General features: G+C 46.8%; 1 protein-coding gene across 1 annotated transcript in view; it reads left to right on the top strand.

Moving 5' to 3' along the window:
- The window catches only part of LOC131282654 (triple functional domain protein), a 63,002-nt gene that overhangs the window by 17,212 nt on the left and 18,385 nt on the right, over positions 1–27,405 (top strand). The window contains exons 4-6 of the mRNA XM_058312177.1: positions 69–3,402; positions 3,473–3,801; positions 21,828–22,086. Coding sequence (XP_058168160.1) covers positions 69–3,402; positions 3,473–3,801; positions 21,828–22,086 — 3,922 coding nt within the window. The remainder of the gene's footprint in view (positions 1–68; positions 3,403–3,472; positions 3,802–21,827; positions 22,087–27,405) is intronic.

Genomic DNA, 27,405 nt, shown 5'->3' with positions numbered 1-27,405 from the left:
AAACCGTGAAAGGCAGTCCGTGTGAAGGGCAGTCCGCGTGTAACAAATATGTTCATGTTGTTTTGTAGGATAATTCCCTGTTCAACGGTGGAAACCCGGCGGCCGATTACAGTGAAGGTGCCTCGCACGTCCTTGCGGTGATACATCAGATTCTCGGCCATCACCGTGCGCTCGAGAGCAAGTGGCATGCGGGCAAACTGAGGCTGCATCAGAAGCTAGCCCTGCGCCTCTTCCAGGAGGATGTGAAGCAGGTGCTCGACTGGCTGCAGAACCATGGCGACGTGTTCCTGCGAAAGAACAAGGGTATCGGGAAGAGCCTCCAAAAGGCCCGCATCTACCAGACGAGTCACGAGCACTTTGAAAACGTTGCTCAAAACACGTACCGCAACGCGGAAAAGTTACTGTCGGCGGCGGAAGAGTTGGCCCGCTCGGGCGAAGTGTCCCCGCAGGAGATCTTTTCCGTCGTGCACGAGCTGGAGACGAACGTGGCATCGTTTGCGGAACGAGTGGAGAAGCGTCGAAGACGGTTGGATCTGGCCGTGGTGTTCTATTCGAACGAAAAAGATATAGCCGCCTGGCAGGAGCAGCTCCATGCGGAGGTAACGAACGAAGAGTCGCTGGAGTTGGCCAACGAGCATCTCGAAGGTACGGAGCGAATGCTGGAACAGTGTAAGGAGCAGGAAGAGAGCACGCTGAAGACGTGCATGCAAGCGATCGCACAGGGCGAGGCGTTGCTGCAAGAGTTGCGGGCGATCGAGGAGGAAGACAGTTCCGGATCGTTAACGGCCGTACAGAATGCTCTCGATCGGATCCAAAAGAACCGGTTGGATTTGGAGGGCTTGTGGCAGACGCGTCGGATGAAGATCGACATGTACCTTCGGTTGCGCATTTTCGAGCGGGACGCGCTGGAAGTGTCCTCCCAGCTGGAGATGTGGGCCGAAGAGCTGCAGCACACGGAAGTATCGCGCGATTTCCAAAAGACGGAACAGTTTCTACGGCTGCACAACGAGTCGGTGAACCAGATGCAGACCACCACGTATCAGGTGATCAACCAGGGCCAAGAGCTGATGCAGCTGTTCGAGTCGTCCGGGCTGCTGATCATGGCGGACGCCAACCATACGGCCCAGACGAGGGTGCAATATTTGCTAGAATTTTTACACGACCGCGAACTCGACCTGGAGGACTTGGCGGAGACGAAGCGCATCAAGCTGGAGCAATCGATGCAGCTGTGCCACTTTCAGAACGACGCCAACCAGGTGATCTCGTGGATCCGCAACGGTGAGGCGATGCTGATGGCGAACTTCTCCATCCCGAACAGCTTCGCCGAGGCGGAGCAGCTGCGCAAGGATCACGAACAGTTTCAGGTGGCGATCGAGCGTACGCACACCTCGGCCGTGCAGGTGAAGTATCGAGCGGATGCGCTCATCAACGCGCACCACTACGATCCGCAGAGCATCAAGGACATTGCGGACGAGGTGACGAAGAAGTGGCAAAAGTTGTTGACGTGCGCCGAAGAGCGCCACAAGCTCGTGACGGCGTCGCAGAACTTTTTCAAAACGGCCGAGCAGGTGTGCAGCGTACTGGACAGTCTCGAGAAAGAGTACCGCCGGGAGGAAGACTGGTGCGGTGGCGGTGGCTCTACCGATAAGGGTCAACAGATCGTGCAGCTTATCACAAAGCATCAGGAGCAGAAGGAGGCGTTCCTGAAAGCGTGCACGTTGGCACGCCGGACCGCGGAGACTTTTCTCAAGTATGCGGCCCGTTCGCTGCAGTTCTACCACGTGAAATCGACCGCGGTGAACAGCGAGTCGCGGGTGAAGGCCATCCTGGACAAACTACTCACACAGGAAACGCAAGTGCTCGAGTATTGGACGCAGCGCAAGAAACGGCTCGATCAGTGCCAGCAATTTGTGCTGTTCGAGCGCTCGGCCAAGCAGGCCATCGAGTGGATCCATGACACGGGTGAGGCGTACCTATCGTCGCGCAAAAACAAACTTTGCTCGACGCGGGAAGACTCGGAGCTGCTGTTGCGCGAGCACAACGAGTTCAAAAGCACGGCCAAGGAGACACGCGAACGGGTGAAGCTGCTGATCCAGCTGGCGGACACGCTGGTCGAGAAGGGGCACGCGCACGCCAGCTCCATTAAGCAGTGGGTCGCAACGGTCGATTCGCGCTACAAGGACTTCAGCCTGCGGATGGAACTGTACCGATCGAACCTGGAGAAAACGCTTGGCCTACCTGGTATCATACAGCAACCGGATGACAATAACCTTAGCAGTAGTAATAACACTAATAGTAGTAGCAGTCATAGTCTTAACAACAGCAAATCCATTTCCTCAACTTCGGTCAACTCGAGCTCCGGCATTTCGTCCGCGGGTTCCAACTCGAGTCTGGTCACCGTTTCCTATCATCCCGCACCGGGTGGCGACCGGATGGCGGGAGCGGATGCTAGCAGCATCACCAGCGGCACTCCGCACTGTTCCTCCACCTCGTCGTCGGGCCCACCGTCGACGGGATCCTCCGCTTCATCGGTGCTCGAGTACCGCCATTCGGATCCATCGCTCGAAACCAAACTAAATGCGGCCGCAGCCGGCCCCGGGGCGGTCGGCGCCGTCCAAAAGGAAATCAACGAGGAGAAGCGAAAGTCGGCACGCAAGAAGGAGTTCATCATGGCCGAGCTGCTGCAAACGGAGCGTACGTACGTGAAGGATCTCGAAACGTGCATTGGTGTGTTCTTGCGCGAGCTGAAAAGCGGCCAGAACGTCCCGACGAACCTGCTCGGCAAGGAGCACATCCTGTTCGCGAACATCGAGGACATATTCCAGTTTCACGAGAAGATATTCTTGCGCGAGCTGGAAAAATACGAAACCATGCCGGAGGACGTCGGGCACTGCTTCGTAACGTGGGCGACCAAATTCGACATGTACGTGCACTACTGCCAGAACAAACCGCAATCGATGGACTACATGGTGCAGCACGGCGGTACGTACTTTGAGGAGGTGCAGCGGAAGCATAAGCTCGAACACTCGCTGCCGGCGTACCTGATCAAGCCGGTGCAGCGCATCACCAAGTATCAGCTGCTGCTGAAGGATCTCCAATCGTGCTGCGACGAAGGGCAGGGCGAGATAAAGGACGGGCTGGAGGTGATGCTGAACGTACCGAAGAAGGCGAACGATGTGATGCATCTGTCGCTGCTCGAGCAGTGTGACATCGCGATCGAGAACCTGGGCGATGTGGTGCTGCAGGACTCGTTCCTGGTGTGGGACAACAAGCAGATACTGATCAAGAAGGGCCGCGAGCGGCACGTGTTTCTGTTCGAGCTGTACATCCTCTTCTCGAAGGAGGTTAAAGACACCAACGGTACCGTGAAGTACATTTACAAAAATAAGCTCCTAACGTCCGGTAAGTTGGTGCTGGAAGATTTCTACATACGCGCTGTCCACTTGCTAAACGATCCACCCTTTGTTTTCAGATTTGGGTGTGACGGAACACATCGAAGGGGACGAATGTAAGTTTGCCATCTGGACCGGCCGGGCGCCGATCCTCTCCGACTACCGGATAGTGCTGAAAGCGAACAGCCTCGAGACGAAGCAGACGTGGGTGAAGCGAATGCGCGAGGTCATGCAGGAGACGTACTTCACCAGCTCGTCGTTCTCGCTGCTGAAATCGCCGGCCAAGGTGAGCGGCAAGAATCTTGGCCAGCGGCTCTCCAAGGACATTGACGACACGCTGAACGACAACGATCAGGACGGCAGCTCGCTGGCAAGCTTTGGCTCAGGAAATACGACCGACAGTGAGAAGGTAGGTGTTAAGGGCACGGTAAATGAAGCGTAATCGCTGGTCTCGCGTATATCGTCGATATTCGGGTCAAGCGTCATCTGTGATTTGTTTATGTTTTGCAATTTGATAAAAGTTGCAACATTTCTTGAAACTACAGCTTTTCTTTTTTTGTTGTACATTGTTGAAGATACAAAAACTTCACTAAATAATCACTGAATTTCGATAAATATTCGCGATCGAATGATCTATTGATTCGTTTGTTTACGTTCTGCCAAGATTACGCATTGGTTTCTGATTAACCTTAAATTGTTACTTTGCAAGCAAGATTCTACTGCACATTTTCATTCCATTTATTAAATCAATTTCTAAACGAACCCGTCCCATCCAAGTCTTTGTGCTAACGTTTGCATTAAAAAATGCTCAAACTTTCATCGATGATTGAAAAGAAAACTACGTGAGATAATTGAACGAAGTAAAATTTGGTTGTAATGATATATCAATTTAGCACTTTTAAAAAATATTTCGATGGCCAGTTAGGTGGCTCTAGGGTATTTAACCGAAACTTCAATCATGTCCATTCGTCGGACGCCATGCTGGCACGGACCGTGACCGGAACCATGGATCCAAATGAATTTTAAACCTTTCTCCACAAGCTACAGAATATTTAAAAATCCTTATCAGCTATGTTCGTTGGCCAAGATAAAGATGGCAGTACGAAAAAATAATCAAACAAAACGTAATGCAAACATTAGTTTGCCAAAAAGGCAAAATATTTGTAAGGACATCTATAATTTCCCAAACTTTTCTTTTTTAGCGATAACGTAAAACTTGTTTTCTTGTTGCTACCTGTTCTAAACTATCAATATTTCAAAGCGTATTCAAATCTAACTACATTCTTACAAAAATGTGTGCGTCCTACTCATGCAACATGCATTTGTGGTCCACTCGCTCATTATTCCTGACCGCTGCACAAACCACACAGCCAACAGTCACACTCTTGAGCATGTTTTGAACTTGACAAATGTTTTCCCTAAGTATTATCATTCTGGTTCTCCCTCGTCGAGCGTCAACATTCGCGATTCCACAACCGCATTCGGACAAAACGACAGCAGCCACCACATTAGCGCTGCGCTGAATCGGAATGAGTCGCGGACGGAAAAATCCAAAACAAAATGAGAAAAAGAAACCAGTACACAAAGGCGACCGTCGGCAGCACGATGCCATAATGAGTTTCAAGGGTGTTATAATGAATCCTGGTCTTGCTCGAGAGCGCCCCAGTAGGGAGTTTGTTTGACTCAACGCAGATAGTGGATAGCAGTTCGTGTAACCACCCTTGGCGAATCTGTGTTGGCGCTACTGTTTGGCGTGTAACGGGAGGATCATTTGAAAGGACTTTGGTTTACAGCAACACCACAGTTGCATGCGGAATTCGGAGTGTGGAACGCCGCGGGTATGGCCAGTGGAGGGGCGGACGCAAACTCGAGCATATGGAAGGCAAACACACAAGTACCACAGGTGGTGGGATGGGGTGTGGATGCTTGGAAAATGCGGTATGTCTGTAATGCTGACTCGAATTGATGAGCATGCGTCGAACTCGACGGACGGCAAGCGAGATAGAGAGAGAAAGAGAGAGCTGGAGCGGTAGTACGAAGCCAAAACAAACGTTCGTCTGGCGAATTAAGGCAGAAAGACGACGCCCGAGGGATGGGGATTCTTTTCAGCGACTTCCTACCAGTGTTGTGTTGCAATTAATTATAATTTTTTACCTAATTGCTACCCGAGTCCATGGTTTTGACGATTCTGACAAAAATTTCATACCTACTGAAGGTGAACGTTTTTCTTTTCACCAAATTAACGAGGGAATTACTGTTTGCTATAACGGAGAAATTATAATGAATCATACCGCAAACCATTTGCTAAGACAATGGATCCGAATTTCGCATCTGTAAGCTGCATTTTAATGATTCGCAAATAAATTAACGATAAGAATCTACAAACTACCAGGCGCCTCCATGAGGTATGAAATATGATGCTGCAAGAATTTGGGAATTTGGATACAAATTCGCTAGCTCAAACACCTACATCGTATCTTCTCCATCTGAGTATGATTGAACAGTCTGTCTGCATACCCTTAAACAGGAAAAAGGAAAGCAAATTCCGAAAGAATTCCCCTTCCATAGGCAGCCACACGGCCGGTTCTGCTGAAACTGAACGCCAAGCGCTTCGCTTCCCGGTTACATAATAATTTTATCTCCTCAGATTGATCCAAGGACACTTTTCCGATCCTTGCTTCCTGCCATTGGTTCATGCTTCAGCTTGTGTCTCCCTCATGATCTCTTTCTCTTTCCTTCTCTGTCTCTCTTTTTTATCACCAGTTCCCGGCACACGCGTTATCTTCACCGCTTTCTCTCGCGTGTTTGCATCCGGTTGGGAGCTCTCTTTGTTTTTGTTTTGTTTGCAGGGCCCGCTCTCCGGAGTGTTCTCCGGTCAAGTGGTTTGTGTTTCAATGTTTTTTTTTGTCTTAATTTTACCTTCCGGTAGGCGTGACCATACATTTGCTCCCATACGTAAATTAAAAAGTGAAAGGAGTTTTGTTTCATACGGTCTTTGATTTCCGATGGTGAGTGACAGGTTTCTCCCTTTAGTTACGATTTCTACAAGGAATCGAAATTTTATAGCTCATCTACATCTCAAACATGCGGCTCTGATTGCATCGGGCACGATAACGCCGGGTGGCATAATGATGTAACCATGCCTAGATGAGATAAAACGTGTAGCGGCAACGCGTGTGAGAAGATGGTGAAGGTCCTCTCCCAAGATAATCAGATGATTAGAATGGTGCAGAACTAACAGTACTGTGGTTGAAGGATGCGTTGTTTTTTTTTCAAATGTATAGCCGGCTGCCTATAAACCATCTATGTTATGGAATGTAGCGGGTAATTTGTCGCATCAGCGTTTTCCAGTTCTTAACGACCCCTCGTATCATACATTATCATCTGGTTTGTCAGCTCAGGCTAAAGTGTTGTTAATAAAAAAAGAAGACGCATGCATAGAATGAGTTATCTGAAATTTCTTGTTCTTCCGCACCCTCGGGATACTGTGATACAATTCGTTGTAGAATCTTCTTGGCTTCCGAATTCATTTTAATTTAGACATATAATTAGCAGAAAGTTACTCCGGTTTCAAGAAAGCTTATAGATGATACAATTACTTAAATATGTCATAATGATTAAATCGTAAGTCAAAGTGTCATATTTTTAAGTAAATACAATCAATCTTTCGTAGAGGTTTCGAACTGGCAACAACGATGAAAGTATTTTTTTTGTATGTCTTTTTCCTTTGCTTTTCAGGTTTTCCTTTTTTATTCTCGATCCGTTGAAAAGAAAAAAATATATTTTGCTACGTGTTTACATCATTCAAATTTGCTCTCGATGTACATTTTCGCTGTACGTACTAAACTAAGGACTAATACCGACTTTAAACACGTTGGCTTTCGTTACATAAAAACATAAGCGGAAGAAAAAGTTCTTTAAGTGTTTAGTCTGTGGTTAATTGCTAGCAAAGATCTAATATGTTAGCACACAATCTCAACCCTTGTTCCTTGTATCATATTGTATTTTTAATGTTTCCTCTGTGCTGCACGCAAAATGATTCGTGTACATGCGAGAGATCTCCGCTTTGCACCATGGTTACTTAGCGTGACTCCTATATGTACTACTGGTGTAGTGGATCCGTTGCGCTTTGCTGAATTCGAATGAACGGAGTAGCACCGCACTGTGAAACGCTGTGGATACGAGTGTTCACTATTTTTCTCCACCTTTGCATCATTCCCCATCGGAAGGGGAACATGTGGAGCTCACACTCATGGCGAATGAACATGGCCACCCCGTCACATATCGCCCCCCCTGAGTATCCGTGAACGATCTTTCGCCTCCACCGGCGGCTTGTTGCTTCTGCTCTCGCCGTGAGGAGGTGGAGGGGGGGGGGGGGAGTGTCACCCGACTACAAACACTACATGGAAGTGACTCGCTCTCAATTGAAGCGAGCCGCGAGCGATTCGATTTATCTCGAACCAGCGCCGACATCGGCAGAGGGTTATCATTTTGCGTCAGTGGCCAGCACACGCACCGGAAAATTGGGAATGTATATTTCCCGCCCCGCGCGTGTACTACGGCTTCGCTCTCTAGTACTCACGCGGTTACTCTCCACACTCTCTTTTGTTGGTTGGATTTTCCCGAGAATTTTCTTATCATCGCTTGTAGAGACAGGTTCGTTGAGAGAAAGAGCGAAGGATACGGTAGGCCAGTCAGCACCGTCGTGGGGGTTGTTTTGGATCCTTGAGTGAGTAAAAAACGGATCATCCCCCCGCCCATTCCTCTGCCTCGGCTCCGGGATGTAACCCGCGGTTTATCTGCGGATCGTGTAAAATGTTTTTTCTGGTTTTGTTTCGGAGCGCAGAGAGTGGAGTGAATTTATCTTTCATTGGAGCCAACGGAGAGCAAACTACTTAGTAAAACATACTACAATGACACTTGCACACACACACACACACGAATCCCCGCGATAGAGGGAGAGTGTGCGTTCTCTTCTGCGGTGGCGAAGAAACAAGGGCCGACTTTTTCGCGCTTTGCTCACGGTCTCGGTGTGTCTCCTCCTTGGCGTCGTCGGCTGTGACACGGTCCGTGGCGGTTCGACAGCACCGTCATTAATCAGTGCGCCCGCAGAGCTATGTTCGAACGGTTGCCGTGTGTCGTGTCCGTTGCCGTTTTCTGTCGCAGACGAGAGGGAACGAAGGATCGCGACGTACGAACACCGGAACACCCCTACCGTAGTGGATGGTAGTGGCAGCGGTGGTGGTGGTGCTGGTGATTAGAGACACGACCTTACCAACTTCTGTACGTCCGGGAACGACATTTTATGCCGTGTGTAGCCCTTTTTGCGAACGCGAATTATTTATGTCCTTTTGTTTTGTGCGGTAGAGAATCGCGTTTGAGCGTCCTTAATTTTATGTGTGAGTGTGTGTGTGTCCCTCTGTCTCATCTACCGATAACTGGAACCCCTCGCATTCCTCCTCACCAAAAATGGACATACACACCAACCTCATCGTCCCATCTCATGTTGAAGAAAGTCCTCCCACGACAAAATAAAAAATCAGTTACCCCGTGTGCCATTGCGTGCGGTGATTGAAAAACAGTGTGCGATCGCAATTTTCGGCCTCTTGCAACACGAATCTCGGTGTGTGGTGTGCGTTGCATTTTTCGGTGGACCAAGCAGAGGAAGAGCAATTAAAATTAAAACGCACCCTCGGTTCACACCACCAGCGGAGCAAGCGGAGTGTCGATGTTGGCGGCGGCAAGATGGTCGGGCTGAACGCAATTTGTGAAAATTACAAGCGAACCGATTGGCGATGGGTGTGTATGGGAATGTGTGTGTGTGTATGTTTGCGGATGAGTAAAGTGTGCGAACCCGCCAGCAGTGGGTAAACTGGCCAGATAACCAAGTGTGTCGAGAAGTGTACACCAGCATGCGAAACAAGCCAACCCCACAAAAAAGCAAGGCCCAAAAATGATACACAAATAAGCGACAAAAAAGTGGTTATATCAGTAACGCGTGTCGTGTGTGTGTGTGTGTGCCCTAGCTTGCGTCCATTTATTTTATCTTGTTCGTGGCGTTGGAACCAGCGAGATACATCTTACACCGCCTTCCACTTTGCGGTCCGATCGAGCAAAGGACTGTTATCTAAGTAATGGCCTCCCAAAAAAAAAAACGGCAGAGCCCTTCCAAGGCTCCTTTCTTCTGTTAAATTGCAAGACGCGGGCGGAGAGCTGCTCGCTCGCGGCACACCTTACCTTGACCTCGCGGGGCACACTGTCACCGTGGGATGCCCTTCTCTAAACTCGTTCACGCGCCGCATAGAAATCATAATTAAACTCTCAATTTCACGTGCGAGATTTCCACCTCATCTTATGCTCCCGCTGGTGCTTAGCTCTCTCACACCTTCGCGCTCTCTTTCTCTCGCTTTCAAAGCATCCCCCCCGCCCGGAATACAACCTTCGTATCGTTGGTCCCAAACCATCTTGGCCACTTGACATGACCCTGGTGTATAGGTTTCAAACTCCCTCCGCCCCCACCCCTCCCGATGTGTTTCTGTTTCCCCCAACGACGCGTTTGCATAATCCATCTTGATCATCCATCGCTATGTCGCGTTTGACAAGCGGTGGATATTAATCGACCCGCTTTAGACCCGCGGTGAGAGTCCAGCGATACGAAATGTGATGATTCTGTGTATGTGTGTGAGTGAGTTAGGGGGAAAGGGGTTGGAAAAAGGTCACCGCGTTGGAGAGGAGATGTGCTACCAAAGCCTTTCCATGCTGGAGGCTGCTTTTCTGGGACTTCTATTCCCAGGGACTCCCACGCAACTTTCGATCCAGCTTCAAAAATCGCTGGTTAGTTAGGAGTTCGTGCCGTTTCGCAGGGGAAGTCGTGTGATTTTCCTCTTTTTTCCAACTCCTCCCGAACACCCCACGCCCGAAAACTGGCGTTGTTTGCACAGATGGCAGAAGATAATGATAGCCGGAGCACTTTTGGACGACCAGGGGCTCGGAAACCGGGTTGCCTCGTGCAGGTGGCAGGTTTCGTTTTTAACGTTCCCTTTACTTGCCTCTTTCTGGTCCGCAAAGTGGACCACAAAGCGCTGAGCTGGATGAACGGCTCCTCGGTTGAATCGGTCAAAATCTCAAAACTTCCTAATAGGGAAACGCGATACGACACGTCAATCCGGCAATCAATCCGCGCGACCGACCGACCGGGTGGGTTACTTTCGTTTTCTTGCGTCTTGCGACCGATACGAACGGCCGTCTAAGTCGTCGCACTATCGGTGAGTCCTGAGGAAAAAACGGCCAGCTTGTGTGCGGTTTGTGCCATTAATTTTTTATGGCAGCTGGATACGCAGCATTCGTGGTGTAAAGTTGCCCCCCAAAATGTCACCCCGTGTGTCTGTGTTTGTGTTGATCTTTTCCCACTGCGGGACTTATACCGACCACTGCACTGGAATGTGGCCGGCCATTTCCACGAAGGAGAGCTGTAGGTGTCATGAGCCCGGCCGGTCAAACACACACACGTCACGGAACTCCCTTCTTCTACTGAGGTCCACACCTTTGGGAGGGTGTTTGTTTGATCTGGCGTGGGTTGTTCGAATTTTTCCGACCTCTCCTGACAAATCAACAACCTCTAGAAGTCTACACACCACCCGCATCCCTCCCCTGGACCACCCACTAGTCGCTCTCTAGCTCCAGCCTCGAGCAAGCAGTGTTCAGGCTCCTCGCAAACCGTAACGCCACCACCCATCCTACACTATCGGCGTAAACATATAAAAGTGTAACACTCGGGCCATCGAGCGAACATTTGTTTGCATGTTCTTTTCGACCGAATGACAAATTGAATTATTGAAATTTCTGTGTGCAGTGCGCGGTGGCGGCGCGCAACGGAATGAATGAAATATTCCCACGACCGTTCGAGGGCCGCCCCACCGGTCTCGTGTGGGGGTGTAGTGCGTCTGTCATACTTATTTATTTACGTAGTTTCGATCTCATTCACTGGCTTGCGCTTCTACCGTCCGACCGTCGAGGGGGGGGGGGGGGGGGGGGGGGATTTACATTTTGCATGCCGCCCGGTTTTTTTTACCCCCAAAAGAAAATGTTATTTGCGTTGGCGAAGTGGTGGAATTTGAGCCACGGAAGGAAAAGGTACAGATGGTTGCTGATGGCATTTTTGCAGCTGAACAATTTATATTTGAAATGGCTACCATATTCCTTGCTAAAAACAAACCAAGCGGAGTATAGTTTTTTTTTAAATGAAACCCCAAAGTGTTATCTAAAACATATTGCTGTAATTAGAATAATGTTTCGTGGTTGGAAATGAAAATGAGAAACACAAATATTGCTTTTCATAAAAAAAAACATACATAATGGACTACGTAATTACGTACGTACGTAAATGGAGTAGTGTAATTCTGATTCAGATTCATGAATCTGAATGATTCTTTGTATTATTTTAGAAATTTATGAATCTTTTAATCTTTTTCATGATTCAAGAATGCTAAAAGAACAGAAAACAAAAGACAAAAAAAGGGTAGAGAGAATCCTTTTTTTTTTGGTCGCATGATCCACGCCAATGAAAGAGTCATCAAGATTTGTAAAAGATCCATGAAAGATTCATTAGGATTTCGTAACATTCATCAACGTTCGAAGATTCGAATGCCAAAAGATTCATGAATCAATCTGAACGAATCTTAGGCGAAAGATTCATATGAATGAATCTCATCTTAAGATTCATTAGGCACAGAACTATTTATGAAACGCAGATTCAACAATTAAAGAGCAAATTGTCGAAAACAAATGCAACAGAACAAAAATAATCGAAAAATAATAGATATTCAAGCATTACACAAGAATGGATCTGCGCTTTGTAGAATAAATATTAAAAAAAGAATAAAAATACTGTTTGCTGGCATCTCCAGCCAACGTCTGTTGTCTTGATTTGCGCATCTCAAATCACTTTGCAAAAATGGACTCTCAGCCGACGATTCGCAGTGTTTACAATTTGCAACCGCTGCTTGCGCGTGCTCGGCTTGTATGTATGCAATCGACCACCCATACGTTCGCTTCTTTCTGTTCGCGGGAAGAATAAAAATCGGGATGCATACAACAAAAAAAAAAAAAAAGAACATCGATGAAAACGCAATAACAGTGGCGAGATAAAAATTAAAAATCTAATAAAAGCGAATTCCTCCACCCTCCCCCCGGGGGGACGACCGGGCACACGTTGTTGCGGTTACGGTCGCGGCGCTTTGCGTGCCGATTTTCCGCGGCCAGGTCAGACCACACCAACAGCAGTGCAGCCGTTAGTCGGGGCGAAAAGTGAAAACATTACCCTTGAGTTGAGTTGGCCATAAATTAGATCTGTTGTGATTACACCCCAGGCCTAGCTCCGAAAGGAACAACGCTGTCGGCGAAAGATGGGCGAGCGAAAAGGGAAAACGAAGCACAGGACAGGAGGACAGTGACGAAGCCCAATCACCCCGTAAAGGCAAACGAGGAGCAGAGGGGAGTAGCGGGTGAGGAAGGGGAGGAAAAATTACCAAGCCAAAAAATAAACACAGATTCGCGTAGAACGCTCCGGCCAAGATGCTCGCACCCTGGAAAGAACGTGCCCTGGGCTCGTCGTGCCAGACCGTCGTGCTCCTCGGTATTGTTCCGCCGGACCACGGCCGGTTTGAAATGGTTTCAAATTTTATTACTGCCGCTTCCAGTGTACGCCCAGCGTATGCTGCCCCCAGGGCGGAAGCATCAGCTTGCCGCGGGATGCCGCCGCACGGTGAAGAAAAAAAAAACGACGCCAACTCCGTTCCTCCCCGTGGGGTCATAAAATCATTTGCTGGAGGAGAAATAAAACTCAAACATGGGTCATGGTTCGGTCCCGGGTCGGTCAAGAAGCATAAACGGGGGGTTTTTTTTCCTCCCGCAGTGAGGAGGAGTATGTATATGTAGTACACACACTCTGTGTGTAGGTCAGTAAACCAAAGTCAATCCATCTGGTTCCCGGTTCGGTTTACTTGTGGCGTAAATTGCGCGAGAAAAAGGTGTATGGGAAAAAGTTTGTCATTTTTACTCTTGATTTTTTCTTTTTAGAAGTACAGTGAGAAATACGTGAGTGTTTGACGGTCTCTAGGATGAAGGAAAGTGATCGCAACCGTCACTTTGGCGTGTGTCCGTTCGGAACGCGTGACGTGCCGGGGTGCGTGATTGGCACCTGACTGTTGAGCCTTTTGACGATGTCCCGTCCGTTGTGGCGGGCTGTATGGTTGGTTATACCGCTTCATGCTGCTAATCGTGGGTTATGTAAGCTCCAGGGATCCCGCTCCAGACAGCCGCACTGCACTGCACGTCCTAAAAAGGATACATAAGAATGGAAATAAATAGTTTTAAAGAGGATGCTCCACTGCGCTGTGGAGGAAAAACGGTTGAAACACGAACACAAACGATACGTCAGGGAGCGCACCCATAAACGGGCACATTAGCATACACACAGTAGGTGGTTGAGAGTCGTAATCGTCCGGCTACGGGAGAGAAAATTGCCAGCAAAATCGTTCCATGATACAATGGATGGAAAGACCTGAACGGATGATGATCCGGTTTGGCGTCGGGATGCCGAGACCGGTCGACCGCGGACCTCCTCCTTTTTTCTTTTTTCCTTTGCCCTCCAGGGAAAATAAAGTCCACCCACCGGTTCTCCCGGGTGACATTGGTGGCCACGTTCCCCATTGCTGTGTGTATGTGTGCGAAAGCGGATGTTCGTTTTATTTTCGTCACAAAGAAATTCCATCCACAATCGTCGTCACTGGGAAAAGCTACGAATCATTGAAATGTTTCCCTCGGTCGTCGCTCACCCAGTCCGCCCTCCGCTTGGCCCTTGGCTCGTCACACGAGCACGCACAAAAAAAAACACCCATTGCAATCCTTGAAAAACTCGCCTCCGAGCATTCCCTACACCTTTTTACGCCTAGGAGCTGGTTGGTATGAATTTTCCGGAGTTTCATGGAATTAATGTGCCGTATCGCATAGGCGTAAACCTGCGCCATGTACAGAGCCACACACGCGTTCACATGAAGATTTCTTTTCCCTTACCCTTTTCTTCCTCCTCCCTTTTTCTGTTTGTAGTTGATCCGTTTTTCCCCCCAGAGTTTCCTTCCTTTTCTCGCACGTTCGATCATCTTCGCGATTCCGATTCCAGTCTCGTGCGGGAATTGTTTCTTTCTCGCTTTCACACCGACAAACACACACCCACTCGCGCTCAGTCCGATTTCCTGATGGGTCAATTTTTTTTTGTGGGAAAATTTTGGACTTGGAAAATTCGCGATACCACCAGGCCGGCATGATTTCGGGGTTATGTTTTTCTCGACTACGAAAAACAAATACTCCTACCGAAAGCAGCCGAAAATCGGGAATGCTGGTGCTATTCAAGGTCGTTTTCCCTCCTTTCTTGGGGTGTCCTGTATGTGTGCTTCCCTTTCGTGTGGTCAGTTGGTTTGCGTAACGTACGTAGTTGCGTGAGTGAATTCCGGAACACAATATCTCATAATTATCCTGCGATGTGTGTGTGTGTCCTACCTTGAAAGCATTGAAAACGACGTCGCCAAAAGGAGGATGGTTGTACGGCACAGCGGAGGGAAAAACGTGCTCATTTTTTATGTTGATATGCTAGCAGTGATTTTTTGCCAGCTACATATATTTGTATTCGCCAAACCTAGTGATAAGTGTTAACTGTGACGCCAGCCGGCAGGCGTGTGTTAAAAATATATTGTACAATCGCGAAAGCTTTACCGTGGAACTAAGAAACAAAACACACAAGCCGACCCTTTTTTCTACGTGCGGCAACAGACGGCCGAAGTGAGAAAATTGTTACCAGTAGAATTACCCAATGACCCCCCAATGTGATATGAAAGTGATGTGCAGCAGCATGGGTGTGGAACAGGGCTTCGCCCTTCTCCGCTAGCTATGCTTCGGGTGGATGGAAGTTATCCGGTTCCTCCTCGATACGATCAGTCGACGGACCACCGACGCAAGTAGAAATTATCAACCAACAATTAGCATTACGGTGCGCTGAAAATGTCGAAGGCCGCGTCCAACAACGTCGACAAGGGCGGCGGCGGCGGCGCAATCGAGGGCGATGGCCAAAGCCAACCGAAGGGGCTGTCGTCGACCGGCTCGACGAAGAAAAGTGGTCGGAAAATTTCGCTGCCCTGGTTCCGGCAGAGCAGCGTCCCGTCGCATGCGGCCCTTTCCCGCCAGCACACGATCGACTCGCCGGGATCGTTTCAGTTCTTTCGCAAAGTAAGATGTTCACCATTGAAACCACATGTTTGCTTTATATCGAAATTTTCAGGTTTACCAATGCGAAGCTTTTGAAAAAAATCACCTAAACATTTACCATCATCTAGTATCAATTATGAAACGAGATGATTTTTTTTTGGGTGGGTCGTAATCAAGATCAATGGAAAGGAGGTTGCAGCAAACCATGTCGCGAGCCAAAAATCGTGAGAATATTTTTGACAGTTGGTTGGAATTTTGTTTACTTCTTACGAGCAGCCAGGAAAGTGGGTAAAATTGCAAATTTAGTATGTTTGATCAACAGAGCAAAGCATTGAGACTTTAGGAATATGTTCTGGAGAAAGACTGCGCGCGAGGACGACCATCACACTTAATTTTACCAATCATCAGGATTCATATCCCATGACGTCACACAAAAGAGCCTTTTATATCCGCAAAATCATGGACACTGTGATCCAGAATTTCCAATTACTTATTTCGCGAAGATTTTTGCGAAGATCTCCCACGAATATGCAAGAATGTTTGTAAACACTTTTTAAACCAACTGTCATAACAATGGAGGAGCAGAAAACAGCTTTGACCCGACCAGTCTTTGAATTGATCTTGGTCGTAATATTTACCGAAGGTGTGTGTGTGTGTTGTGGAACAATACAACGTAACGAGTAGCGCCCATCTATCAATAATGTCACCAAAACGTTCCATCATATTGTTTTGCCCTTTTTTCGGATACGTTTGCGTCATTATTGTGGGTTTCTTTGCCGTTTTCGTCGTCACCACGCTCTAACCTATCGAACCTTATTTTTTCTCCTATTGGCTTTTGCTGATAAATATCGCTCGCTTATGTTTGGTAAATATGTAGGTATACAGTTTCGCGCCCATAATAAACTCTGAAAGAAGGGAAAAATTCACGCCTTTCTGTGCTGTGGACCCGTCGAAAACTGTACGTTGAAAGAATATTGATGTATTCATTTTGTATTGTTTTGAAATTAAACCCACTCATCGACATTTTAGCAAGAGTGTGTGGAATACGTTTTCACCTTGTTTATTTGGCACCTTTTTATGCGATAAGTGAAACCACATAACCTTTAGCGACGTCCCTGTGTATGATGTTGACGGTCGTTTTGCCTTTGCCCCTCAGAGAAGCCCCAATTAGCGCGCATTTGTGTTTCCGTTGCGCCCGTCTGTATGTGGGTGTGGGTGTATGTGTGGCTGATAATTATTACAATCAAATTATATCCTACCCTACTAGGCAATGACATATGCCCATTCTCTACTTATCGCCCCACCGTGCATCTAATAATTGCATTATGTGTAGATGGAAAGCGTGTTGACAATTGATTAAACTTTGCACTTGCACTTGCCGCGGGATCATCTCACACTTCCGCAAAATCCTCGCGAAAGTTGGATGCAAATGCAAATTGAATCCCATTCGAACAATAGCACGTAATCGCGACCCACCACTCTCTCACATCGTGTGGGGAGGGAATGTGGGGAGGAGTTTGTAGGCCCAAAGCGGGTAAAATCCCACCGGCGCCGAGCGAAACAACTGGTGGATAAAATGACTGAAACTGACGATGGCGATGGGGACGATCCAGACTGGTTGGTAGATTACGGACAAACCGTTATCAATTGCAGCAGCAGGATTAACACGTGAAAGTTATCATCGCGTAAGGCAGAGTTATACAAGCTGGTTTGCGCTTAGCTTTGGTGGGACGTGTGGAAGCGTGTGCTCGGTTGTTTTATTGTGACAACAGCTCTCCTCATTGTCCTGTCATTGTTTGAATTCTTCTTATCCCGTGTGTTATTTTGTGGAATTGTTGGTTTTCTTCTAATTTTATCTATAAAACACTTATGGCAATTATGATTGTTACTAGTGATGAGAATAACAACTATTTCGAAAGATTTGAATCAGAGTGAACAATCATCACGATGATTGGAAACGTACAGTTCTTTTGTGATTTAAAACGTGTAAAATGATTTATTAGTGGTCGAGAAGATTTGATTTCTTAACAGGGATTCGAATCCCGTAAGAGTTAATGAGTTAGCAAAAGAGTTGCTAGTCGCCATAGAGATTCGAATCCCAAGTAGCGATTCAAATCCAAAATAAGGATTCGAATCCTAAAAGTGAGTAAAAGAGTTACTTGTCGCCACAGGGAGCCGAATCCCAATTTGGGATTCGAATCTCATATTGTATGTGTATTCATATATAATTCGTATATTAAGGGCCAGTCTGAGATTCGACTCTACGGCGTCCAGCCATCCACTCCTTATTCGGGATTCGAATCTCTACTTGGGGTTTGATTCTTCACTTGGGATTCTAATCTTTATGACGACTAGCAACTCTTTTACTCACGCATTTACTCTTTTGGGTTTAAAATCCCTGTTAAGGATTCAAATAAAAAAGGAGTAACAAAACTATCCGTTGAGATTTAAATCAATCTTTCATTAGTAAGATTCAGCTCAATCATTCCTTCTTACTCAATACGCACATCACTATGTCTATCGTTTGAGTGTTATTAGAAATGAAATGCCGACAGCACGAAGTAGAATATCAAAATTTTCCCGCCCCTTTAAAAAAACCAACCGTTTGCTGAAAAAAAATTCATTATCATTTCATTCACCAATTTTTGTTTTTCGTAAAAGAATCGTTGCTTCGAAGCAATATTTATCAACAAGAACAAAACAATCAAAAATTCTATAATTTGCGTTCCGCCAGACTTGTGAAGCGAAGAAACAGAGAAGATGTTTTTTCCAAAATCTCCAATACTTAAATAATGCTTTCACTTTTATTTTAGTGTTGAGTAAGATAATTTGGGTTGAAACTAGAGTTGTATAGTTCAAATTCAGATTCATGAATCTAAATGATTCTTTGCATCATTTTAGAGAATAATGGATCTTTTAATGAGAGATTCATGAATCCCAAAGATTCATTTATGCTAAAAGAACAGAAAAGAAAAGACCAAAAACTTAGTGTTGTGCTTAGTAAATCTTTTGGCGAGATTCATTCATATAAATCTGTCATCTAAGATTGATTTAAAATTATTCACGAATCTTTTGGTAATCAAATCTTCAAACCTGAATGAATCTTTCGAAACCATGATGAATCTTCAAGAATTTTTAATGGATCTGTCACGAATCTCCACGGTTCTTTCATTGGCGTGGATCATGCGAAAAAAAAAGGGAGAGGGGGTTCCTCTACCCACTTTTGGGCCATCATTTTTCATCACTTGATGTATCATTGGGATTTATGAATCTCTCATCCTCAGATTCAAAAATCTCTAAAACACAAAGAATGAATCTGAATCTGAATTACACAACTCTACAAAAAATGGGTAAAGATTCACCCTTTGGTCGCAATATTCACGCAAGAATCATGGAGATTCGTGCAAGAATTATGAAAGATTCGTGAAGATTCATTAAGTTATCGAAAGATTCACAAACGTTTGAGAATTCGAATCCCAAAGGATTCGTGAATCCATCTAAATGAATCTTAGGAGAAAGATTCGCGCCAAAAGATTCATAAGGCACAACACTAGTTGAAACATGTAGCTAACTATACAAATGTTTTATCATACCTTTAAAAGTTTAAAAAGCAGGCGGTTTTTATTTCGATTTTTGTGCAAAATTGCATTTTCCTTGCTGCTTCGTTTAGCTCGGAGATTCTGCGATGGGAATTTCATTTGCCGTTCGGTACAACTTCTCGCCCTAATCGACCGGTAATTGCAGTACAGCCTCTTAGAAGGCAGTCAAGGGAGTACTGTGTTTACCTCGTATTTGTATGTGTGTGTGTGTGTGTGTCAAAGTCTCCGCCTAACTTTGGGAGATGAGCTCGACTCGACTACAAACTTGCCTCTCACAACATGCTGCATTGCAGCAGAAATCACGTTATCAGCATTCTGACGTTTTGGATGAGCGCAGATTGTGTGTTCTGCGTCGTCCCGCCTGTCCCAAGCGTCCCCGGAAGGGTCTGGTTTCCCTGGGTTCGGAGCCTTTTCGGCCTTCATTTGGCTCCCGACGTACGCCCGTGCCTTGTAATGCTCGCTTACGTAATGTTTGTGTGCAAAAAAGCTGTGCAATCTGTACGATGCATCCAAAACCCTCTAATCTCTCATGTTATTCCATCCCACCCGAACGCCGCCGCCTTCCTCGCAACGCAGCTCTCCGGGCTCCGGAACTTCGGTGTGTGTGTGTGTGTTGTTCGTGAAAAGCAGGCAGATGCTCGAATGGGGGCAACTTCTCTTACGAGAAATGGTGATTTTCTTTCGCTTCTTCCTATACCTGCTGCTGCCTACGGCTTTCCATCGGATTCTTTCGAGATGAAACGACGGCGACGCCGACCCAAGGACCTCAATTTCGTTCGTTTCCTGCTCGCGCCGTGCGATGGGCGGCTTCCAGCGTTCCGCCGGTGTAATGCTCGTGCAAGATTTATCCTTTCGCTCCGTTATCCAAGCATGGGCAACTGCCGTGGGCAACTTTTTGTGCCTGTACACGAAGTCGTATGTGCGCCAGCCCACCTGTCCGCCGTCTTGTCTTGCAATCTGGCATCCGTTCCGTGCACGAGTTCTTTTCGTGCATTGCTGGTGAATTCATGCGGCATTCTTTACTGCACACCACGTTGTAAGCTGCTTTCCTTGAAACATGCCTCCCTTGCGCTGTTCGCTTTTGGGTATGCATGATTTAATTTATTTTTTGTTGTTTTGGGTACGAAAGTTTTTTTGCATTTCTTTACCAAATATCCTGTAAACTATTTGTTCATTTGTTACCTGAACCAAATCGGTCTTTTCATGTCGCACTTGGTTCGTGTAACCAAAGTGAATTACCACGCGTTTATTACTATTTCATCATTAAATTGATTGATTGCATAGAGGTGTAAAGGACGATCTTCCACTTAATATTTCACATCGGATTAATCCTTCACGCGCCCTGTTCCTCTCGTTACGATCCTCCATCGATTTCTGGGAACCTCCGAACAAAAACACACACAAGCCGCCACCCGGTGACCCCGAGGGGCAATTGGTTGGCATCATTACGCTCTTTAAACGGCCACCGGCCAGAACAATCGTTGTTTAATCGAATTAATAAAGTTCCAAAAATAAACAACGCCTTTCCATGGAGGCCGGCAACACCGCGCCGGCCGGAACATGACACGCAAATGTACGAATGTTAGTATGCATGTATATGTAAATGTGTGATAAAGATTGTGTCTTTAATGGCTGACATCCGGCAATGGAAGAACATTGGAGGGGGCGGGAGAGCGGGACTAGTCGAGCGAGTGTTGGGGGAGTCCTTTTAAGTTATTGATAGAATTATAACTTTCACCTGAAACCTTATCAACAGTATCGGGAAGTAGGAGAAACGCCCCTCATAATTCTGAGAAAAGGAAGGCATCAATGTCACAGGCTATGTAATGACGAATGTCCTGATCTGCCTTACTGTATTATTACGACACCATGTTTATTACAATCTATATTTAGTTATTATATTCATTGATAGAATTTCTAAAATAAGATCTCCTCAACGCAAACCCGTGTTTCGTGAACTAATATCTCGATGCTTATTTATATTTAGTTCGTCGAATCTGCGAGTGTTTGAAGCATGTCTAAGAATGATACCTTAATACATAAATAAACGTGATAAAAGTAAATCACGATTCCTGTTGTTTTATCACCGATATTTTCAATTTTTTGGGTTTTTCTATGCCTAATAAATACAATTCCTAATGCTTTGCTTGCGTAAGATTGGAATTATTTATAAAAAGAATTGTAAATCAATATTCTGCGCTCTAACCGTTCCAACAAACAGGTTCTATGTATGATGCTCATTTAATTTGATGCTTGTAACTGCGATCCGCTCAGAATGGCCTTCCCTGGAAATGCCAACGACCTGAAGGCTTGTGTGCTCACCCGAAAGAGGGCCAGTAACCGCGTACCTGGTGCTCGCAACACTCGCATAATTTAACCAGGCAAATCGATAACTCCACGGCATCAGTTATCGATTATTTCGATGGCAGCGTTTGCCACCCGGTTCGTGTCACGAGCCTGAAAAAAGGGTCCTCGCAGGACCTCGGCGTAGCCATCTGCCACTGGCGCTTCCTCGTGTAACCGCTGTCGATAAGTGTAGTACTAAAAGCGTTCGGTTTTTTCCTCTTTTCATTCGCAGGGCGGTCTGTCGGAGATGACATGGGTCATCGCGGACCATACGGCGGCCCCGGGCTCGTCGGAGCTGAGCGTCAGCAAGGGCCAGCAGGTGGAGGTGGTGGACATGAACTGCTCCGGTGCGCCCGACTTCTGCCTCGTCCGGCTGGCGGTCAACGCGTCGGACGCGCAGGAAGGGTTGGTACCCGTCGCCGTCCTGAAACCGCTACCGTCCTCCCACAGCAAATTGAACAACAAACAGCGCGACACGGACACCCTGGGAGGTAAGTGTCTACCTCTGACCTCCCCCCGTTGCAGCCCATCCCCTCGTTCCGTTCCTCTCCCCCCGATGGGCGCATCCTGAACCGATTACGCCGGAGTACGAACTTCCGGTAGCATTTCACGCTCCATTGCTCCGCTCTTCCGGGAACGTCAACCTTCAGCCCCGTTTGACTAGTATGCCTCTCCATTTCCCACAAATTCACACACACACACACACATAGACAGAGGCCCACAATCTATTTCTATCGGAAGCACACTTACGATTAATTGATCCCGATACCAAACGGTGCCCATAATGGTTAATGTTTTACCACGTTGGAACCACAATTTCATTACGCTCGGGGTTTCCTTTTCCCCCCTTTCCCTCCCCTTCTTCCCATTATGATACGTGTTTGTTCATTTTCGTCCTTTTTCGTTCGCTTTCATTGCCCATTTTGTTTGGCTTTCTATTTGCCCGGACATTCGACGTCATCGATTCTCGTGCCTGGAGAGCGTGCAATCAATCCATTCGCTTTCATCCACCTCCTATCGCGATCGCAGCCCGGTCTCCCCGGAGCATCATGTGTGTGCGTGTGTGTGCAATGGATTGTGGAGAACCCCCGGATCAACCGGAAATTGACTCCACCATGGGGAGGAGTTCCGCCCGAAGCGCCTGAAAGCGCAACGAAGAAGGATGACGTTTGTGGTCGACGTTGAATCAACACTTTGCTCATATTGCGTCCTCCCACACAAACACACACACACACACACACCCACACACCCACGCACGTATACGATGAGGGAAAACGTTTTGGGATCGATCTCCGCGCCAAACCCCCCCGCCACCAGAGCGGTGCAAATTACCTCTTGCATGGCCCAGCCAAAGAGAGATTGATGACCGTGGCCGCTCCCGGATCCGTGCTCCCTGGTGGCCGGATCGGGCGCAATTTACTCCTCGCGTCAGAAAAAAAAGAAAACAAGAGCAATCCTTGCGTGGGGTTGATGGATAAATGGCTTTTCCGAGAGTCGCAACGAAAAAAAAAACCTGCCCGCAATGAATGCCTGCCGGGCCGGGGTAGGATGTTATAGTTCTGGGCCGCAAATTTGTTACACTTCAATCCATCCAACCCGCGGCATTTAGTTTTCCTTCGGGGTGGTTTTTTACTTTTGCTTTCCCCTTCTCGGCTGGTGAATATTTATTCCCATCCACCCACCAGTACGGGGGTGGAGGGGAAATGGATGGCGGGCGAAAGGGGGTTACCCGAAACGGCTGGTGGTGGTTTTGCCTTAATTGAATTACCTTCAATCGAAACGAATCGACCGGGCACGCATAAGATTACCAGGCTTTACGGGATTGTGGTTAGTTTTTATCCACCTCCATCCGCTGTTAAAATAAACCATTTTCCGAAGGGTACGTCATGGAAGTCCCTTGAACCATTTATTTTAGTGATGTGTCTTATGAATCTTTTGGCGGGATTCATTCATATGAATCTTTTGGCAGGATTCAATCATATGAATTTTTTACCTAAGATTCATTCACATACATCAATTAATCTTTTGGAATTCGAATCATCAAATATTGATTAATCTTTCGAAACCTAATGAATCTTCATGAATCTTTCATGGATCTTTCACGAATCTCCAATCCAAGATTCTTTCATTAGCGTGGATCATGCGACCAAAAAAATTGGGTCTGTCTACCCATGTTTGGCTCATCACTTTTCATCGGTTGCTAAATCTTTGAGATTCATGAATCTCTAAAACGCAAAGAGTCATTCAGATTCCTGAATCTGAATCTGAATTACACAACTATAATTTATTTCGCATTCAATCACACGCCGAACCATGCCCCAACCAATTGGCGTTCGTTGCGTTAATTGTCGAAAGCAAACGAACCGCATTGCGAGTTGAAGTCACTTGTCGGAAAACTCCAGAATGTGGGAGTTCTTGGTTGGCTGATTGATCGAAGATCGGACTCTCCTCGCCGCCGCAAGACAAGACCCGACGCAAATCGAGTTAAACGTGGGCATTGAATCTGGCGTCGTCGCTCCTTAGGCCCCGGGTCTTTATTAACGCGATTACATGCCAATTTGCAATTGGCCGCTGGGCACGAGGCGGTCTCTATCTCTCTTTGAGTGGCGCCACAATACTCGTTCGGAGCGACCCCCGGGCAAAAGGTCGTTAGTGGCCGGGCCATGGGGTTGATTGTTTGGAGGTTATGTTTCGCTTGCTCGACGAGCACCGCGTTTTGCCGTTCGCCGTTTGTCAAAGGTGCCGCGCCACGAGGCGAGTTTGTTTGTTTTCTTTTTTTTTTGTCAATTTAATTTACCACTTTATATCTACAAGTCTGTGCCATTACAGCGCCCCCAAGCCGGCTGGAGATTGTGTCTAAAAAAGGCAACATTCGCATCCCCCCCGAAGCAAGCGATATGAAACCGGTGCGACGCAAACGAAGGACACCCCTTTGGGAGGACACTGTTGCTAATCTTGCCTCCAGTATCCACGCAATTTAAACGGCAAAAACCGCGTTCTATTGAATTCCGTTTTCTATCTCGCACTAGGCCACTTCAGGTCGTTAGTACTTTAGTTTTTTTTACGTTTGAGACTGCACCATGCAACCCTGCGATGCTGGAAAACAAAAAACCACGCAAAAGATTAAACACTACAATGCCGCTCGTTCACGACGGAGTGCGAGGGCAAGCCCTGCCCGAAGGTTCGGCTCCATGAATGCATCACATTGTGCAATATCAATACTCGACACGCGGTCTTCTTCGAGACAGACGACGTCATTCAGCACGACCCATTTGTTGGGAGGGAAAACAACATGTTTTCGATGTCAAATCCAGTCGCTTTCAAAGGAAAATCACCAGAGACTAGTAACCTTGGCCCACCGCACGGGGTTGCGGGATAGAAGTTCTGTCGAGGAAAATATTTCATTGCACTCCAAAAAAAACGGCTAGCACAGTATTTGTGTAACTCGTTCTCAACTGGTCGCTTTATTTTATTTTAGCTTCTCTTGCCACCGGAGGAGAATAAATCATCGATAGTTTGACATCTTGCATACTTCTGCACGTGGTCAGCAGCAGTCGGTGGGACGTACGCATCTTCTCTGCTACTTGAGTCACGCCATGAAAACAACGCGAAACCAAAGACCATAACAACCCGTCCCGTGCGGGGCGCATGCAAAAATGAAACGTAGAATGATCTTTATTTCCAAAAATAAATTCTTCTTTCTCATTTTGCTTGTTTTTTTTTACTGCTTAAGGTGGACACTATCGTCACCATCTTTGTAGAACACAAAGGGGTTTGTCGTGTTGGAGAAGATACCGATCACGGCTGTGAACATCTCTACAACACTTTGATGCCATCATCATGATGCGCCCCCAGCGCATGTTGGCGATAAATTCCAACCGTTTCTCGAAAGTCAATTTCATACTTCGGTTTGCTCTAGAATACACTTCAGCAGTTCGACCGACCAAAAGGGACGTCACGGAGAACAGATATTGATCTGTTCGTTCCCGTCGTTCAGTGTTATGGCATTATTTTCTTTTTTATTTGCGCTGTAACCGATGCTTTATACTTTAAAACACAAGCGGAGGCGTATTAACTAGGTCAGTTGTGATTAATTCTAATTATCCTCAGCCGAATGGTTTCAGCATGTGTGGACCAAGTTCGAAGTCGATGGTTCTCCCGGTGGCCCAGAAGCACTTTATAGATGAGCTCACGTCGGCACATGGTTGACTCATGGACGGATTTTAAAACGCCAGATGATGCGGGAAATGCTTTTTTTGTGTGTTTGAAGTCAATTCAATGTTTAGACACTTTTTACTTAAATTTGTAATCTGTTTCCTCGTTGCTGTGGTAATCGTTTATTCGGTTTGTTTGACAGAAGTTTTCAATCAAAAAAGAAGCTTGAAAAAACGCTCCTTTATTTGTTTTCACCTTTGAAAGTAGGCTTTGAGTAGCTCCGACGAGTTGACAATTCAATGTAAGCAACGTTGTCCAAAGAGACGGAACAGGAAAAACAATCTCAAAGTTACTGAAATTAGTTAATTTTTCTGATTTACAAACCATTTTGAGAATGTGCTTTTAAAATGTTCTAATGTTTTAGTTTATTTTGCCTCATGACCAATCATGTTTTCCATTTTGTTAAATAAGCTAATTAATCGAAAAGCTTTCTGCATCACTTTTTCCCGACTAACTCCTTACGAAAGGCACATAAAAATCGCTCCAACCGACATGACTACATACTTCATCCATTTACCCTCGATCTTCCTGCTCATTCGCATCGCGTTAGGCGTCAAGCGGGCCACTTGGCAGATTTAATCCAAAAATAGGCATTCTAAATTGAATCTTCTCCATACATGGCCCGCACCACGGCGAGCCAAACCGCCGACCGGTGTGTGCGGTTTCCAATAGGTGTCAGTTGCTATTATACCAGGCAATTGACCAAGGTGGTCCAGTCATAAAATGCAGCTTTGGAGTCATGCGAAAGAGGAGAAGAAAACAACACGCTATATGTGTGTGTGTGACTGGTGTGGACCGGGAGCTATCCCCGGATAGTGACTACCGGCCATTAAACAGTGCTCCAGTGCCCTCGTGATATTCCCCCGGCGGGCTGCAATGCTCTAATCCCAGAGCAACCCGAGTCAACAGAGCCGGCGCTAGAGATTGTCGACGACGACGACGACGATGACGACGACGACGTCGCCGGCGCAATCGGTGGTGTGTTGTGTTTATGCGGTTTCAAAGGCGCCGGAAAAAAGGGGGGGAAAGGGCAGACTAAACAATCTGCTCCAGCTTCTTCTCCACTTTCCCGCCCGGAATAGAAATGATAAATTGCATTTGATTTCAAACGGTCCCCTTCCTCCCTCGCCTCAGTTGTGGCCTGTGTGAACGGCCAGCTTTAGCCTTGTAATAATTCCGAATGACAGCGAATTGGCCGAGTGGGGCCTGGCCTAGCGAAATGCACCCGCAACCGATGAGCGTCGTCGTGACAGTTCGCTTTGGCTGAAGTGGGCCCGATGTGGAGGCTTTAATTTTGTTCACTCGGCCGCATTGCGTGTCCTAGGGAAGCCCTCGATGGTGAGGCAATAAATATTTAATGACTTTTTTAAAAATAGAGCTGCCAGCAAACGCCTGTTTCTCATTTCTGATGCACTTCTCCGCTGGAAATGGAAGCGAATAGAGGGTGTGTGAAATATAGACATTTTTTTATTGGTTGCTGGTGCATTTGCCATTCAAATGATGGCATAAATCATTATGAAATAGTGACCAGTGCCAATAACATTGTCAATGTCAGTGAAGCTATCATTTCGATGAGTTCTAGGACAAAAAGCAAA

This window comes from Anopheles ziemanni, chromosome 2 (assembly GCF_943734765.1).
Source record: "Anopheles ziemanni chromosome 2, idAnoZiCoDA_A2_x.2, whole genome shotgun sequence".
Classification (NCBI taxonomy): domain Eukaryota; kingdom Metazoa; phylum Arthropoda; class Insecta; order Diptera; family Culicidae; genus Anopheles; species Anopheles ziemanni.
Note: the sequence above shows the minus strand (reverse complement) of the source record. Positions and strands in the feature narration are given on the sequence as shown.